Here is a 19,652-nt window from a genome sequence, read left to right as displayed (position 1 = left end):
AGCCATCAGCCCAGAGCCCGACGCGGGGCTCGAACTCACGGACCGCGAGATCGTGACCTGGCTGAAGTCGGACGCTTAACCGACTGCGCCACCCAGGCGCCCCAGGATCGCTTTCATTCTTAAAAGTTTACACACTTGGTATGATAAATAATACAGTCTCTTTAGTTTTAAATGAAAAGTTTTGTTTTTTTTTTGAAGCCAGAGGTCATTTTCCAAGGAAAAGGAGCCAGTAGAAGGAATGAAAGTTTGAAGGTCTCCTTGACTGCTGTAAGGACCAAAGTCCACTCCTGGTTAGAAAGAACACTTTTCTTTTCTCTCTATCCCTAATCCACACCATTCCTCTCCCATGATGGGCCATGTTCCTCTCCTTTGGTTTTATTTAGCTTTGCTGGGGACTTTTATATTTCATACACATTTGCATATATAATTAATATCTTTTTTATCCTTCTTAATTTCAATATCCCATTTTTCCCATTTGTTTAATTTCATTTCCCACCCCCCCCCCCCAGTCAGTTTTAATAAATGAGGACACTACCTAACAGGGTACCCTACCTGTTCAGGGTGAGAATTTTTTAATAAACCTTTTCTGCTCCCAAATCTGCGTCTTTTTCTATCATCCAAAAGTCCACCTGAAGCTCAGGGAAGAGTTGACTGGATGGACTCTGAGTTTATTGGGAGAAATCCCCTCAACGACATGTTTCTCCTTTGCGAGACTTGAGTCAGGGAGAGCAAGTTCAAGCCCCAAAAGAAGGCTTAAGGAGCAATCAACACGCTGCTGCGCCTTGTGAAGCTTGCTCTTAAAAGGAACATCCTCAAGCTGCAGGTTATTTCTCCAGGTGGCAGAGGGCCCTGGGCTCCTCCTGGGGCCTCTACCCGCCCTCTACCAGCAGCGGTTTCGGGCCAGGGTGTGCCGCTGGCCTCCACCATCCCAGGTTGCTCATGCTTCCTTCTAATCACCTGCCTTGGTTGTGGAGAGCCGCCAGCAGCTGGCGCAACAGCTTCTCAGGCCCCCTCCCTCCGCTGAAGCTGCTTCTCCCAGCACGCCAGAACAGGAAGACGGGCCGCACTTGGGTCAGCTGCCCGCGCAGGGACCAGGTAGAAAAGGCCACCCTCGAGGATGGGGACCGCCCCCACAGGCTTGGGGATTTCCAGGATCTGGTGGAAGGCGGCCTAGGACTTATGTTCAATGGTCAGCTGTCCCTCTGCAGAAGCAGCACGGCACAGCTCAATCTTCTCTCTTTGCACAGCTCCATCGTTAGGGGTCTGGCCACAGGACTTGTTTCCTCGTGTTCGTCAGTTTACTGGTCACTGGGTCTCCCAGCACAGAGTTTATTTTCGCTGTTGGGCCACTCTGATGAGCTGAGTCTTCCTGCGCTGGTCTCATACCTCCTCCTCAGTCAGCTTTGCCTAAGGTTTGCGATAATATTCCCCGTCCATCAGGGAAGCCCGGTATTTGAAACCACTACGTCTGCGCGCACCTCCCGGGCCCAGCCTGGAAGCTGCAGGACGGCACTGCGCATGCCGGCCCGGGATCCCACCGCGCTTGCGCAGCCTGCCACGCGGCACGCACGCGCTCTGGGCCGGCCCAGTGTCTCCGCTTTCTTGGGTGGTATTTGTTTTACAAAAAATTTTCCTATGAGTTCTTTCTTAGCCATGTCTCATAGATTTTAGCAAATAGTGTTATGATTTTTATGAATGCCTAATTTGTCGTAAGTTGTTTGAAATTTTAATTTTGATTTCTTGTTTGAGTCATCATCCATTTAGAGGAATGCTGTATGTATAAGCTTTTATTTCCTTGGGATAGAGTGGCTATCTTTTCCACTTTGGTAAAATTTATGGTCCAAGAATACTACTGCCTTTATGATTTCTGGCTTATGAAATTTATGGGGAAATGCACTGTCGCCTAGTGCATGTTCAATTTTTATTACTACTTAATGGACTTTTGAAAGAATATGTATTATGTTTGATATAGAAGCACTATTAATTGTGTTATATGTGTTTTCCATACCCCTTAATTATTTGCTGACTGAAAGGGACATGCCAAACATTTTTATTTATGATTTTGTAGTTTTATTGAATATCTTGTAGTTCTATCGAATATATTCATCTTGCATTTCTAACCCATTTTAAATTATATATTTTATATAATATCAATTAGTGCATAAAATTATCTTTTAAGTCTTTGCTTGATTGTGCCTTTTATCTATATGAAATATTCATGGTTCTCACATTTAGTGTTTTGGGTTTTGTTTTGTTTTTGGCTTGAATATTTTTGAATACTTTGCCTTCATTTTATTCATACTTGATTGGGATGTCTTTGCCCAGCTATCTGTCAGTCTTTTTCTCTAATTTCCTGTTAACTGTGTCTCTGTAAATAACATGGAGCTGGATTTTTGTTCTCTTATTGATTTAAGAATCCATTTATTTGTTGATTTATCAGAGGAATTTAATTATTCTCCTTTATGGTAATTTGTTTTATTTGTCTTCATAATACTTAGAGATTGAATTTGCTACATAATAGAATATCTAAATATCAGTGGATTAAAAAAAACAAATGGTAGATAAGTTAGCAAAGAAAAGGAAAATGGGTGTTAGGCAGGTAAGAGCTCTGTCCCAGCCTTGGTTTCTTATCTTACTAGAGAGGCCAGAGATACCTCGTGACTGAATTTTGAGAGACCTGGACTCAGACACGGGCTCCTCCACTTCCTATTGTGTAATCCTGGGCAAATTAATTTTTCTAAATTAGATTTCAGTCATACAATATGAATAACCTCCTTTAAAGTATTGTAGGGGGACGTATATGATAATAAATATAAACCATTCAGGGTATACTGAGCATTGACCATTGGCTGACATTTTTGTTTATTACATATTTTGTATAATTCCTTTTTTAATAGGATATCACGGACACACTAGGTTAAACCAAGTTCAGAACAGACTTCCCATTCTATATTTCCTCTGTGTATCTCCACATGTTTTTTATTTATATGAAATTTATTGTCAAATTGGTTTCCATACAACACCCAGTGCTCATCCCAACAGGTGCCCTCCTCAATGCCCATCACCCACCCTCCTCTCCCTCCCACCCCCCATCAAGCCTCAGTTTGTTCTCAGTTTTTAAGAGTCTCTTATGGTTTGCTTCCTTCCCTCTCTGTAACTTTTTTCCCCCCTTCCCCTCCCCCATGGTCTTCTGTTAAGTTTCTCAGGATCCACATAAGAGTGAAAACGTGGTATCTGTCTTTCTCTGTATGGCTTATTTCACTTAGCATAACACTCTCCAGTTCCATCCATGTTGCTACAAAAGGCCATATTTCATTCTTTCTCATTGCCAAGTAGTATTCCATTGTGTTTATAAACCACAACTTCTTTATCCATTCATCAGTTGATGGACATTTAGGCTCTTTCCATAATTTGTCTCAACATGTTTTATGTCTGTATCCTCCATGTGCAGGAGATCTTTGTTTTTTTCCACCGTACCACCTGTCCTTCCTTCCAGAAATTGTGAATGAATCGGAACATTCAGTTCCAGATTGCTGTTGTGGCTTTTTGTTTGCTTGTTTTTAGCACTATATGTCTGGTAAGATTTTTTTTTTAATATTTGCTTTAGAGCTAAAAATTAACTTTACCAGTTTCATTAGGTACTTTTTTTTTAATGTTAACATGTTTTATCTTTCTGAATGTTTTCTTTTCCTTGAGTGTTTCCCATTTTCATTTGCAAGGGAAAGTGTGGGTGGTATACTTTCATACCTTGAATGTCACACAAAAATAGTTTTTTCCTTGCTCTCGCGAGTGAACACCAGTTTTCTTGGGTGTAGGATTTTTGGCTTTCAGTCCTTTTTCCTAAAATTTCTATAAATGCTATTCCAGTATCTTCTAGCACTGAAGGCTACCTGCTAGATACAAAGCTCAGGTCTCTCAGCTCCATATCTACCCTGTGCCCTCTGCTTTGTGATGTGAGGCCAGGCCTCAGTTATTACATGTGTCCTTTGTCAGCTTGCTTGTGCTCATAGTTGAGCTCTGCCAACAAGGGTGTGAGAGGAGACAGAAAGCCTAGGGATGGATGTTTTGCATCTGTTTTTTTCTCAGCCTCACTCAGGCAGTAGCTTTTCACTCTGGTAGCACTCCGTGGTTCTGGTTTCCAGTTTTTCCAACACTGTCAAAAGCAGGCTCACATCATCTCCTCCTCAGAGGTGCCATCACCAGCCAGGCCAGCTAGGACCCCTCCTCCAAGGTCTGCAACTCAATTCCAAAGGGCACCTCTTTTAAGATCTAATGTTGATAATGCTGACCTCTTTTTCCTTTTTTGTTGATAACTTTTTCAGTTAAGTTCTGTATTTTGAGATCATTGGTGAATCACATGCAGTTGAAAGAAATAAGATAGAGCCCAGTTACCCTTTACCCAATTTCCCCCAATGGTTGTATCTCACAAAACTACAGTGTAATGACAGCCAGGATATTGACATTGATATAGGCAAGCTACAAAACATTTCCATAACAAAGATCCCTCATGTTTTTGGTTTTGTTTTTTGTTTTGTTTTGTTTTTACAGCCAGATCCACTTCCTTCCCATGTTAACACTCTTCAACCATGGCAACCAACAGTCTGTCTTATATTTGTTACTTTTGTGATTTTTTTTGGTGAGTTGATTCATCCTTTTATTTTTTATTTTTATTTTATTTAAATTCAAGTCAGCACACAGTGATACAGTATAGTCTTGGCTTCAGGAATAGAACCCAGTGATTCATCTCTTATATATGATACCCAGTGCTCATCCCCAAAAGTGCCTTCCTTAATGCACATCACTCATTTAACCCCTTTTTGTTGATCTCCCAGACAACCCTCAGAGTGCAGCTTCTTTCAGTTACTACCTCCCTATAACTCCCATATTGTCCTTCTACCTTTCCCATCCTCCGGTGCTGTTTATTAGATTTTTAGAATCCCACTAGGAACACTAATTGTAATTTGACCAAGTTTAATTACATGTTCTGTATTAGTGTTTTCATAGGAGGTCATTTCATCTCTTTCCTCTGCTTGATCCTCCTATTTTCTTACATTTCCCACATAACTGGCATTTTCTATTGTCTGCTAATACTCATTCATGAAGATTTAGAGAATTCAGTGTCCCTCGTTTACTGTGTTGGCTGTTACTTGTGTTCTCTAGGTACACAAAACTATCTACCAAATAAATTGGCGGTTTTAAGCCCCACTGTGGAAATCAGTCTCAATTTACTGTGTGTTTTCCCACACAGACAAACATGGGAGATCATGCTGTGGCCAGCAATTCTGCAAACAAAGCTTTCTCTGGAACAGGTCTCACATTTTTCTCTGACTGCTTTCCCGGATGCTTCTGGGAAAAAAATAGTGTTGCCGCTGCTAGCCAAGAGATTCCCCAGCAGTGGTGGTGTGGCTTCAGAGTCTCCTCCGGGCCTCTCTGGCTTTGTGGCTTCACCTTTAGTCTGTGGGCTCAAGTGGAGGGCTTTCCACCCCACAAACAACCAATGCTTCCAGATTTTGCCCCTCCAACCCAAGAAAAATTTACACATCCCCTCAGAAATCCCTCCTAATATCTGTCTGACTCGGTGAACAGTGTTCACAGGATGTTAGCTCCCAGTGCCTACTTTTGGTTGGGTATACATTTTCCTGTTTGTTATATATTATTTCTGGATAATATTTTTTAGGTTTGTGGCATGAGGTTGGTATTTTTCTTAGTCTCAATGAAACTAACATTTTCTCTTTTGGGGTGGGAGGGCGGTTAATTTCTGCGGTTTAGAGGATTGTAAACATACGGCCTGTCGTCATCTTTCTGGAAGCTTTGCAATATATGATTTATACTTGAAAAATCACTAAAGAGATTTAGTGAAAGAGAAAAAAATCATGCGTAAAGACAAGAAAAAGATTTCGTGGAAGCTATTAATCGTTATCAATACCCTGAGATAAATGTATATAATCTCCCAATATCCACTCCCAACATCTTTTCTGAGCCTCAGAATACATTTCTAACTGCTGTTAAAGCCACAGACTTAGTAATATCTCCATCAACACCTAATGTAAATGTTAAAATGGAGCTTATAGTCAATGGTGAGACCCCAAGGAAATAGATGCCAGTAACTCCCAGGTATTAAATAAGCTGCAGTATTGTTACTTACAAAGCCGTTGGAAGAAAACCATTTGAAGCTCTTGGCTCTTACCCAATGACATGTAAATTATGGTAAGTTAGTCTTTATATGTTTTGGATACTAACCCTTTATCAGATATGTCATCTGCAGATATTTTCGCCCATTCTTCAGGTTGCCTTTTAGTTTTGTTGATTGTGTCCTTCACTGTGCAGAAACTTTATTTTCATGAATTCTTAATAGTTTATTTTTGCTTTTGTTTTCCTTGCTTCAGGAGACATACATGGTAAGAAGTTGCTATGGTTGATGTCAAAGGGTCACTGCCTGTGTTCTGTGCTAGGATTTTGATGGTTTCAAGTCTGACATTTAGGTCTTTAATCCATTTTTAATTTATTTTTGTATATGAGGAAAGAAAGGGTTCTAGTTTCATTCCTTTGCATGTTGCCGTCCAGTTTTCCCAACATCATTTGTTGAAGAGACTCTTTTTCCATTGGATATTTTTTCCTGCTTTGTAGGAGGTTAATTGGCCACACAGTTGTGGGTTCATTGCTGGGTTTTCTGTTCTGTTCCATTGATCTCTGTGTGCACTTTTCTGTCCGTACCATACTGTTTTGGTCACTATAACTTTGTAATATAACTTGAAGTCTGGAATTGTGATGTCTCCAGCTTTGCTTTCCTTTTTCAAGGTTTCTTTGGTTATTTGGGGGTCTTTTTTGGTTCCACACAAATTTGAGGATTGTTCATTTCTGCGAAAAATGCTGTTGTTCTTTTGATAGGGATTCCATTAAATGTGTAGATTTCTTTGGGTAGTATAGACATTTTAATAATATTTATTCTTCCAATCCATGAGCATGGAATATTTTTCCATTTCTTTGTGTTGTCTTTAATTTCTTTCATTAGTGTTTTATAGTTTTACTCAGTACAGGTCTTTCACCTCTGGTTAGGTTTATTCTTAGGTATTTTATTGTTTTGGGTGAAATTGAAATTATTATTGGTTCATTAATTTCTCTTTCTGCTGTTTCGCTATTGGTGTATAGAAATGCAATAGATTTTTGTATGTTGATTTTGAATTCTGTGATTTCACTGAATTCATGTATGTATCAGTTTTGGCAGATTTTTGGTGGCATCTTTTGGGTTTTCTATATAGAATATCATGTTATCTATAAATAGTGAAAGTTTGACCTCTTTCTTGCCTATTTGGATACCTTTTATTTCTTTTTGTTGTCTGATTGCTAGGACTTCCAGTACTATTTTAAATAACGGTGGTGAGAGTAGACATCTCTGTCTTATTCCTGACTGTAGAAGAAAAGCTTGCAGTTTTTCCCACTAAGGATGATATTAACTGTGGGTTTTTCATATTTGGCCTTTATTGTGTTGAGGTATATTCCCTCTAAACCTAATTTGTTGAGGGTTGAACGGATGTTGTACTTTGTCAGATGCTTTTTCTACATCTATTGAAATGATCATATGGTTCTTATCCCTTCTTTTATTAATGTGGTGTATCATGTTGATCGATTTGTAAATATTGAACCACCCTTGCAACCCTGGAATAAATCCCTCTTGTTTTTAATTTTTTTTAATGTTTATTTATTTTTGAGAGACAGAGAGAGACAGACAGACCACAAGCTGGGGAGGGGCAGAGAGAGAGAGGGAGACACAGAATCCCAAGCAGGCTCCAGGCTCTGAGCTGTCAGCACAGAGCCGGACGTGGGGCTTGAACTCACGAACCGTGAGATCATGACCTGAGCCGGAGTCAGATGCTTAACCGACTGAGCCACCCAGGTGCCCCTGGAATAAATCTCCTTTGATCATGGTAAATGATTTAAGGAATTTATAAAACTCAACACCCAAAAAACAAATAATCCAATTAAAATGTGTAGAAGACATGAACAGACGTTTTCCCAAAGAAGACATCCAGATGACCAAGAGACACATTAAAAGATGCTCAACATCACTCATGATCAGGGAAATACAAATCAAAACTGTAAAGAAATATCACCTCACACCTGTAAGAATGGCCAAAATCAACAACACAGGAAACAACAGGTGTTGGCAAGGGTGTGGAGAAAGGGGAACCCTCCTGCACTGTTGGTGGGAGTGCAAACTGGAGCAGCCACTCTGGAAAACAATATGGAGTTTCCTCAGAAAGTTGAAAATAGAACTGCCCTATGATTTAGCAATTGCGCTACTAGGTATTTACCCAAAGAATACTAATTCAAAGGGATATACGCAACCTGATGTTTATAGCAGCATTATCTACGATAGTCAAATTATGGTAACAGCCCAAGTGCCCATTGACTGATGAATGGATAAAGAAGGTGTATTGTGTATATATATATATATATATATATATATATATATATATGTATATATATATATATAAAACTGTATATATATATATATTGTATATATATATACAATGGAATACTTGTCAGCCATTAAAAAGACTGAAATCTTGCCATTTGAAACAACGTGGATGGAACTAGAGGGTATTATGTTAAGCATGATCAGTCAGAAAGACACTGTATGATTTCACTCGTGGAATTTAAGAAACAAAATAGATGAGCAAAGGAAAAAAGGGAGTCAAACCAAAAAACAAAAAATTTTTTTAATAAAGTGTATGTATTTATCTTGAGAGAGAGCAAGAGAGCGAGCACAAATGGGGAGAGGGGCAAAGAGAGAGAAGAGAGGGAAACCCAATCAGGCTCTGCACTGTCAGCACAGAGCCCAACACAGGGCTTAAGCTCACAAACTGTGAGATCATGACCTGAGCCCAAATCAAGAGTCAGATGTTTAACCTATTGAGTCACCCAGGTGCCCCACAAACTTTTAACTATAGAGAACAAACTGATGTTTACCACAGGGGAGATAGGTAGGGACATGGGTAAAATAGGTGACGGGGATTAAGGAGGACACTTCTGATGAGCACCAGGTGATGTATGGAAGTGTTGAATCAAGATATTGTACACTTGAAAACAGTATAACAACTTTAAAAAGTTAAGGTAAGTTGGAAATAGCAGAGGGTTTTTGGAACAAGTTCTGTTGTAGCAGAGGTATGGGAGTGTTTCCCTCTCACATCAAGCCTAAGGAAAGGCTTAAGAGGAACCACTTAGAATTTTCAGTCTGCATCTCTGGGAACTGTGAGGACACAGAGGACTGACATCTGGTTCGTTTGTGGAGAGGCGCTGTTGTTGGGCTAGCTGCTCTATGGAGGAGAAGTTGTCACACTGAAGATAGTCTGTCCTTTTACTATTTGTTGGGACAAAGAATGGTTGAGCTGTTCCACCTGCCAGATAGGGGTCACATGTGAGAGTCTTCTCTTGCCTGCTCAACTAGGCATCTGGAAGGGTAGGAATTCCAGCAAAATAAAGGCATGTGAGATGTACTGAGAAAAGAATTGTGAGCAACCAGTTCAAGAACATGCTTCCACCCAATTTAAGGGAATCACAAAGGGGACCCTTAGTGATTAAATATTATCCAGACTGCAACCCTTCTGCCCTTTCCCCTTGCATTTCTGATCCCCTTTATTTTCTTTAACTTTATTTTCTTAGTGTGTAACTTCTAACATACCATGTAAGTTACAGATTAGTCATCTTTTCTTTTAATGTTTATTTCTGAGATAGAGACAGAGCATGAGTGGGGGAGGGGCAGAGAGAGGGAGACACAGAATCAGAAGCAGGCTCCAGGCTCCGAGCTGTCAGCACAGAGCCCGACATGGGGCTGGAACTCACAGACCACGAGATCATGACCTGAGCTGAAATCGGATGCTCAACCGACTGAGCCACCCAGGCACCCTGTAGTCATCTTTGTATTTTCTAGACGCTAAGATCCAAAAAGGCAGGGATCTTTGTACATATTGTTCACTGATAGTTCCCAACCACCAGAATGATATTTGGGTCATGATAGGTACTAAAAAAAAGAAATATTTGCCTAATTTGAATATGAATTGAATTGGTATCTCCAAAGAGCAATGGAATAGCCCATGCAAGTAAATATTAAACACCTCCCCTTCCCAGACCCCCAGGGTGAGAGCATAGTGAGCTAACAGCAGTCAAGTCCAACGTTTCCTTCTCTGATCTCCCTTTTCTGTTCATTCTCTAACCTTGACCTACAATTCTGGAGAGGCTGGAGGTGGCTTAGTCAGTGTGCAACTAGAAACAAAAACTCAAAAAGGGTTAATAGGGAGGAGACTGACCTTCTTCCCAGTACAGGTAACCTGCCCAAGGAACACCTGAGCTGGAAGGGAGTAAAGCTTTAATTGTAACTAAAATTCAGTTTTACTATTAGTATTACTAATAATATACTGGACTGAACATAAAAAAAAAAATGGCTGGAAAACTGTAAATGACTGGAGGAATGTTTGGTTACCTAAAGTTGACCTGAAAAGTCATGGAGGCTGCAAAAGGTTTCATCCAGATGCCTTGAGGGTTTGGAATGGGAAAACTTCTGATAACATTCCACCAGCTCTGCTTCTTCCATAAACCAGGCACATTCGCATGTTAAACACACTCATATTCTTTTCCTCATTTACAGCACTTTCCCTCCTGTCAAAATCCTGACTATCCTTTTACATGGACATGTTGGGACTGTTTCTTCTCCAGTATCACAGACATTTCAAGTCCAGAGTTTATGTCCAATAGCCCTCATTTCCAGCATGTAATAAAGTGCCTGACACATTTAAAGTACTTAATAAATGTTTGATGAGTGAAGAAATGAATAAACGATGGGACTTCTTGAGATCAGAAAGCTTTATGAGCGGTAGGAGGGACAAACTTTATTCTAAAGTATATAGGAATGAAAATTACATAAGTAAAATGAGTGAGTGTGTGTCATTTATTGAAGACCTAGTAAAGGTCCAATCAGTTTCTCTTGAGTGAAAGAATGAATGAATGAATTCATGCATGCATGCGTGCTAACATAAATGAATGTGTGAAAAATGGCTGCATATATAGGCAAGTTTAAAAGAGTAAACACAATTTTGTTGGTTTATTTATTCATCTATATATCAATAAAATTATTTGGTCCTTGTTTTTTTTGTTTTTCCAGATGATCCTTGTATTTGTACTAAGCATTGGGTCTCTCATAATCTATTTCATCAACTCTTCTGAGTGAGTAAAATCCCCAGTCATCCTTGTCTCTGTGTCATTAGGTTGCCAGGTAATTTGGAATTTTCTGCTGGGAATAATGTTTAATATGCTTTCAGGCATACACACATATAAACTCATAAAAAAAGGGGTGAGTGTTCCCCCCATGAAGCACTAAATCTAGTTTCACCGGAAAATGCATGAGTTTCCCTGCATTGTGCATTGCTACGGGCTGTGGTGCTGTATACACATCTATTTTAGAGTCTCTGAGACTAGAAGCCTCCAGCTGTGGTCTCCACCCTTGGACCACTCCTGAGGGTGTTCTGTGTCTTTGGAATCCTTAAGTATTGAAACAGAATGTTTATAGTTGTTTCAGGGTTTGTCATAGGTTTCAAACAACTTTGGATGGGTTTGAAGAAGGAACATGCTAGATCTCACCTGGGATAAAGGAGCAAGTTATTGTCTGCTCTTCTCTGAAGCCATTCTCATCTTCTATACCCAAGTTAGAATGGTTTCTTGGACACAGCCTAATCTAATCTGAGCTCCACGCTGATCAGCTGGGAATTACACTGGATTTCTAGCTGAAGTAAAATTGGTATTATGGGGCCACAGAAGTCAGGCAATTTTGGAAATGCTAGGGGAAACTAGTAGTCTTTGCTTTGTGAACTCCTTACTGACCTTTTAGGAAATTTTCTTTACATTTGGGTTCATATCAGTCCATTTGACTTAGTGTAGGTCTGTATGAGAAGGGCACAGATGTCAAAATGTCCTGGCTGGGCAGATAGTTTTACAAACCAAGAAGAGCCACATAATCTCTGTGCATCTGAATCCTCATCGATAAAACAGAAATAGAACCAATAAACTCTATGAAAGGACGAACAGGTAATTGTCCTGTTATTTTCAGCTCCACATGCAGTCCTGTGGTTTTGTTTGTGCATACCTTTCCTCCCAAGGGAAAAGTAATTTCCTTAAAATGTGAACGTAAGTGTCTTGGATTAACCATTCATGGTGAATAAATAGAACATTGCCTACTCTTTATTTGGTCTTCTATAGTAAAACTTTTAAAATGTACATCTGTATAAATGGTTCTTATTTCTTTTCCAGCCCTGTTGGAAGCTGTTCTTCATACCAAGACAAAACCATCCCTATTGATTTGACTTTCAACGTGTTCTTTAGTTTCTATTTTGGGTTGAGAGTAAGTATCTATGGAAAGTGGGAGGAAACAAATGAACACAACAGGTGCAACGTAAAGAGGTCTTTATGTGCCTTAGTTGTACGATCTGCCTCTGTTTTCAGGCTCTACAGCTAGAGGGTGTGTGCCCTAAGGTGTCCAATGTATAAAGAGACATGAAAAGTCTCCCTTGCACTTAACACTGTATCTAGGCCAAAAATTCTGGTGCAAATGAAAATGATTCCTTTGGATACCCTGTCACACTGTCCTCCTTATTGGCTTCCCAACCTACCACTGAGAAAACTTTACTAATAATCACAAGCTAGGAAACCTGAGGAACAGCCTCTGAAATGTCATTGGCTCAACCGATTCCACTGATGGGACATGTGCCATATAATTGTATAAAATACTTTAATACCTTTGTTTCATTTTTGTTACACTCATCTATTAAATAGTTCTATCATTCCATAGGCATTTATTGAGGATCCATCATAGGTCTAGGTTTCAATGTATTTATCCATCACATGTTTATGGGAGACTATATATGTGTGTGTGTGTGTGTGTGTGTGTGTGTGTGTATACATATGTGTATGTATATATATATATATACACACACACACATATATATGTATATATATACACACACACATATACACACACACACACACACACATATCTGTATTTTTATGACCTTCCTTCAAAACTTCCTTCAAAACTGTATGTGTGTGTGTGTATATATATATGTGTGTGTGTGTGTATATATATATATACATATATATATATGTATATATGTGTGTGTGTGTATGTATATATGTGTGTGTGTGTGTGTATATATACATATACATACATATACATATATATATATACACACACACACATATACACACACACACACACACATATCTGTATTTTTATGGCCTCCCTTCAAAACTTAACTCTGACCACACTGACCATCAAAATCTTTGTATAGTAATTTATCCCTCTATATATGCTTGCTTTCTTAATCCAAATAGGGAAGCTCATAGACACAGGTCTTGGCCAGCCAAACTTCTAGATAGTTGTACTTTTTCCATTAAGGGCCATTCTAAATCATGTATCTTTGTTCACAAGTAGGAGGCTTTAGGGGCACCTGGGTGGCTCAGTTGGTTAAGTGTCTGACTTCAGCTCATGTCATCATCTTGCCGTTCATGAGTTCAAACCCCGCATCAGGCTCTGTGCTGACAGCTTTGGAGCCTGGAGCCTGCTTCAGATTCAGTGTCTCCCTCTCTCTCTGCCCATCCCCCACTCACACTCTGTCTCTGTCTCTCAAAAATGAATACATGTTAAAAAAATTTTAGGAGCGCCTGGGTGGCTCAGTCGGTTAAGCGGCCAACTTCAGCTCAGGTCATGATCTCATGGTCAGTGAGTTCAAGCCCCGCGTCAGGCTCTGTGCTGACAGCTCAGAGCCTGGAGCCTGTTTCAGATTCTGTGTCTCCCTCTCTCCGACCCTCCCCCATTCATGCTTTCTCTGTCTCAAAAATAAATAAACATTAAAAAAAAATTTTTAAAGGAGGCATTATATAATTCTATATATCAGAAAGCTCTAAGAGCATCAATAGGTTCAAAGTGTTTATTCTAATGTGTAAGTGTTAAGATCTGGTGAGTAAAATGGATTCATGTTTATTTACTGAACACCCATTAAAGGAAGTTCTTTGTAAAAAAAAAAATTAGAGTTTATTTATTTATTTTGAGAGAGAGGGAGAGAGACTGAGAAGGGGAGGGGCAGAAAGAGGGAGAGTGAGAATCCCAGGCAGGCTCCATGCTGTCAGCTCAGAGCCAGATGCGGGCTAAGAGATCATGACCTAAGCCAAAACCCAAGAGTCATGCTTAACCGACTGAGCCACCCAGGTGCCCCTGAAGGTAGTCTTTATATAAATACATATTTATCTACCTGTCTATACTAATATATATTCAAGTATATAGCTATCTGAATACACATGCGTGTGTATGTATAGGTATGTAATAGATTGAGATCAAAGCTTCAGTTGAGTGAGATGAGTTAATAAAGCCACTGGTATGTTCATTTTTAAATTCTCGAGGGTAACAGAATATGGAGTCTTTTGTTTCCATTTCATAGTTTGTGGCAGCGGATGACAAGATCAAGTTTTGGTTGGAGATGAATTCAATTGTAGACATCTTTACCATTCCACCAACCTTTATTTCTTATTATTTGAAGAGTAACTGGCTAGGTAAGTGCATTGTGGGAATCAGGTGTAGTCTCTCAAAAATAAATAAATAAATTTGTCTTCCACTTTTCACTCATAAGTATCCTTCATTTCCATTTTTTAAATGGCCTAAATGCCATTTAAAACCATTTTTCACCATGATTATATGATTTTGTAATATATTTTCAAAACCTGTTACTTTTTTAAACCTCAGTACCTGGTAACGTACCTGATGCACAGTAGGTGACACTGGTTATTTATTGTTTGTGGACTGATTCATCCACTGCCTGAGAGACAAGGTCCAAACCTCCCGTCCCCCTGAGGCACCTATGTGCTAGAATCCCACGTGGACTGGAAGAGATGAAAAGTCTCCACTGGTCTCTCAAAGCAATAAATCATCATATCCAGACAGGCTGTGACATGTTAGATATCTATCTAACTGCTTACTTTGTCTTTATGGGAAGTGCATGGACATTAGGTGGCTTCTATCAGTTTTTATGGAATTTTATATTATTATTTATTACCTATCAAATATTCCTTGCTGTTGTAATTATCAAACTACGTAAAGTAAAATATCATGGGAAAGCTGAGGAACAGACTATAGAGATTCTATAATCAGGAGTTTAAGTGGTTAATAACTAATTTACTGTCTGTTCTAAAGAGGAATTCTATAGGGTGAAATGTGAGTAGTGCTTATTATATGCGAGGCCTGCTCCCACATGCTTTCTATGATTAGTTCAACAGCCCTATGGGCTAGGTACTTTTAATTCCCATTTTGTAGATGAGGAACTAGAGACATGAAGGGAATTGCTTTAGATTACAACAGCTGTTAAGTGTCAGGGCCAGGATCTGAACTAGAGCTCATGCCCTTAAACCCGTGGCCTTACATTGTATGTGAGCATCTCAGAGATAGAAAGAAGGTAAGTAGTCCCGATTGTGTTACAACCCTGACTACTTCCGGAAGTGACCCTCTTCTTTTGGCAGATTTGTCCTTTTGATTGCTTTGTAGGTTTAAGGTTCTTAAGAGCTTTGCGGCTGCTAGAGCTCCCTCAAATCTTGCAAATTCTCCAAGCCATCAGAACCAGGTAAATGCTAGCCCTGCCGTAAGTCCTGCTTGCTTGCTGGTTTGGATTAGGAAATTAAAAATGTAAACTGAACCTTCACTTCCTTTCCCATCGGAATTTCAGTGTAAACCCCATGAAATCCCTTAGCTCCCAAGATATTATTCATCCCCTTACTCCTGTTGTATTAATATCACATGCTGACTAGGAAGTTGACAATCATTTGAGTCTGTTTTGTAGAGCTACATTGTGTAAGTCCATTTAGACTTTAATTCTGCCTCCTCCCCCCAAAAAAAAATTAAAATAAAAGCAATCCAAAGGTTTTGGTTCTATATACTTGCTGTCATGAATCACGTCTCTTCTATCTAGGAATGTGAGACAGTTTTTCTGACCATGAGGCACCCAGTAGCAGCAATGAAATCGCTTACAAAAATAGAGCTGCCTAAATGTCTCGAAAAAAAATTGCAAACTACCTTTGAGCAGCAATACTTCTAAAGTGTTATGCAGTTTGGTTTAATGTTACCCACTGAAAATCTTCATGCTTCTATGTTCTCCCCAGAAACATCAAATTTTATAGGCCAGGTGATTTCGCTGCTAGGCGTTTGTGCATCATGGAGCAGTTGGGATTAGAAAGGGCTGTTCTTGTGTAACAGGTAACCCTACCTGAAAACCACAGAGATTTCAGCTAAACTCTAGAACTTTACTTAGGACATAGGAGCTTGTCCAATCCTCTTCACTGAAAGAGCCTGGTATGAGTTTAGCGAGACATTTCTGTGATCTACTCAAAATTCCATTTTGCAGACCCATTCTCTGGATTCCCAGGACACTGCACTTTGTACTGTTACTTTAGACAATGTGGCAATCTATTAAATTTAGTTTATGATGATACATATATATTTGTAAAAGCAATATAATATCAGGCTGGTGGATAGCATAGCAAAGTGTAAAATTTTTGAACAAGCGTGTGTGACTGGGTATGTTCAGAACTGGGCATCTCAGACTCTAATGTGCATATGAATCAAACAGAGGATCCCTACAACAATGCAGATCTGTAGATCAGGGGTGGGGCCTGGGATCCTGCATTTCTAATAATGCTCCCAGGTAAGTGTACCATTGCTTCTGGCCCATGAACCACACTTAGAATAGTCGGATTTTAGAGGACTTGTGTTGTTCTGGAATCTGTCTGAACCCAACAACTTTTTGTCTTTCTTCCTCTAGCAGTTCAGTGAAGTTTTCCAAACTGTTATCAATAGTCCTCAGTACCTGGTTCACTGCTGCAGGATTCATTCACCTGGTAAGCATTTCCTCAAACTCTCAAGTGTTTCTGGTCAGCATGAACATCTTTTCTTTAAAAAATTGCAGGCAGACCTCCTGAACTCCTGTCTCTTTCACTGTAACCAGTGTGCAGTTTATCTTTTTACCTCCCCTTTCTTGGTCTTCTGCACTCCATATTCTCCACAAATACGTGTTTCCTACACTCAAGGTATCTATGTTCCTTCCTTCAACATTCAAAACTTGCTCTTAAGAAAGGATCTAATAAGCTTACACTTCAAAATTACAAGCAGTAGGTGAACCTTATTGTTGTATCTTCATAGGAGTCTCAGCATTTAAAAAAAAAAAGTCAAAGAAATGAAAGCAGTGAGAAACTGTCACACTTATGAACTAGGAGAGTTGTGGGAGACAAATTGCTAGGTTACAAAGGGGAGCTAAATCCATCTGCATATATAGCTGCCTCCTTTGCCTATAGGAGAGGCTCATTTTTTTTTAAATTTTTTAAAAATTTATTTATTTTTGAGAGAGAGAGAGAGAGAGACAGCTTGAGTGGGGGAGGGGCAGAGAGAGAAACAGAATCCCAAGTAGGCTCCAGGCTCTGAGCCATCAGCACAGAGCCTGATGCGGGCCTAGAACTCACGGGCTGTGAGATCATGACCTGAGCTGAAGTTGGATGCTTAACCGACTGAGCCACACAGGCATCCCCAAGGCTCGTTCTTATCCCACATAATCAGAGTTATAATAAATGGATTTCAACAATAAGGAACAAACTCTTGGACTTCATTGCTTGAGGACAGTTGAGGAGCAGTCATTGAAAATGCAGAAATTGAAATAGGATGTTGCAAGCAAAGGTCTTTGAGAAAAGGAAACAAAACAAAAAGCACAGCAGGAGTCTTTTTCACTTGAGTCCTCTCAAAATTAATTAAAGCATTAATGGTAAAATGGAAAAAGAATTTTAAAGTTACCATCTTCAGCTGATCAAGAAAAATGTCAAGCACCAAATGCAAACCATGATCTGAGCCTTCAAGAAATCTGAAACCAGCCACATCCCTCCTCCATCCTCAAGCAGGAGAGAAATTTCCTTGAAAGAAGATCACAGTAGTACGAGTGGATCCCTGGATCTAGAGGGTTGCACCTGGGTGCATGGGCCCACCACAGGAGCAGCAATCATCAGTGTCTTTCTGGAGACCTGCTGGTCATCACAGAGTGGTAGGCAACAGTGCTTGAGGAGAAACTTTTTTGTCGTCAGTAGCAGTTCCCCATGAAGGGCTCTTAGGCTGAATGTGGCCTATAGACCTATTTTCTTTGACCTAATTATGTTTGTATTTTCTGCTCTAATTTTTTATTGCTTTCTAACTTTTATAGAGAACTCACATAAAATCCCAGATTTCTGGATTCTTTGGGAAAATACAAAGTTTGGCAATCCGGTCTCTCAAGGCCACTACCAGTCCTAGTTGTAGACTTGATGCTCTCTGTTAACAGCATGTGCTCTTGAGTTGGACACAGCCAGGCTCACTTGAATCAAAGTCTCTTGCTTAACCCTTCTAAGCATGTGAACCTTGCTAGTCACCCAGGTGAGGAGACCTCCAGCAAGGATGTATGCAGAGAAAGAAGAAGCAACCAGATGGCTTGTGACTTAAGGGAATCCACTGTGAGTCATCCCAATGTCTGGAATGTTGAAAGCCTAGAAGAGCTATATCCCAGAGCGTAGAAAATGGCAGATTTGCTTGGGAGGATATTTGAAATGACAAACCAAAATAAAAACTATAATTGTCCCAACTCACCAGCTGCACATATAACTACTGGCCTTCACCTAAAAGTTGATACCCTCAGGGCACCTGGGTGGCTCACTCGGTTAAGCATCCGACTTCGGCTCAGGTCATGATCTCGTGGTTTGTGAGTTCGAGCCCCGCGTCGGGAGCCTGGAGCCTGCTTCAGATTCTGTGTCTCCCTCTGTCTCTACCCCTCCCCCACTCACACTCTGTCTCTCTCTCCTCCAAAAATAAATAAACATTAAAAAATTTTTTTTTTAAATTTGATACCCTCAAAAGGTGAGTGTTAACCAGAAGTAATCAAGAACGGGCCTATGCTTAAATTCTGCCAAAAATAACAAGGGGGTATAGTGGAGAAAAGAGAGACATCAGCATAACAACAGTTATTTAATATAACACTTATAAGAACAATAATTACAAGATAATTTGTCCAAGGAAACGGAGAAGAAAAAAAATCCATATTTGAGAAAAAATGCAAATAAAAGGGTTTAAAAACTAAAAGTACTAATTCAAACAAAGTACATAAGGTTTTAAATAAAAGACTATTAAACCGTAGCAGGAGTTGGAAAACAGGCTGAATGATATCAGAGAAAAAGAAGAATGATATCAGAGGAAAAAGTATTGCAGAGCTGAAAATGACATTAGAGGAAACCAAAATGTAATCAAACGTGACACAAACATGCTCAGGAACATAGTGGACAGGATTGCAGCAATGTGACATGGAAAAGAACAAAGGTATTCCAGCAATGTCAACTGAACATACTCTAAAATTAGTGTTCCTAGAGCAAAGGACAAGACAGGTGACACGAGAAGAAGTCACCAAAATAAAGTCTTGAATCTGTGGGTTAAAAAAAAATAATGTTTATTTATTTTTGAGAGAGACAGAGACAGAGCATGAGTGGGGGAGGAACCGAGAGAGGGAGACAGAGCCCCCGAAGCAGGCTCCAGACTCCGAGCCCACAGCCGGATGCAGGGC

The 19,652-nt window shown here is 39.8% G+C and overlaps 1 protein-coding gene across 1 annotated transcript in view; it reads left to right on the top strand.

Annotated features, from left to right (window-relative positions):
• Window positions 1–19,652, top strand: part of KCNU1 (potassium calcium-activated channel subfamily U member 1) — a 149,449-nt gene that overhangs the window by 10,445 nt on the left and 119,352 nt on the right. Inside the window, exons 3-7 of the mRNA XM_030311875.1 lie at window positions 11,159–11,220; window positions 12,301–12,391; window positions 14,484–14,595; window positions 15,581–15,656; window positions 16,851–16,926. Of these exons, the coding sequence (XP_030167735.1) occupies window positions 11,159–11,220; window positions 12,301–12,391; window positions 14,484–14,595; window positions 15,581–15,656; window positions 16,851–16,926 (417 nt within the window). The remainder of the gene's footprint in view (window positions 1–11,158; window positions 11,221–12,300; window positions 12,392–14,483; window positions 14,596–15,580; window positions 15,657–16,850; window positions 16,927–19,652) is intronic.

The sequence above is a fragment of the Lynx canadensis genome, chromosome B1 (assembly GCF_007474595.2).
Source record: "Lynx canadensis isolate LIC74 chromosome B1, mLynCan4.pri.v2, whole genome shotgun sequence".
Lineage (NCBI taxonomy): Eukaryota > Metazoa > Chordata > Mammalia > Carnivora > Felidae > Lynx > Lynx canadensis.
Note: the sequence above shows the minus strand (reverse complement) of the source record. Positions and strands in the feature narration are given on the sequence as shown.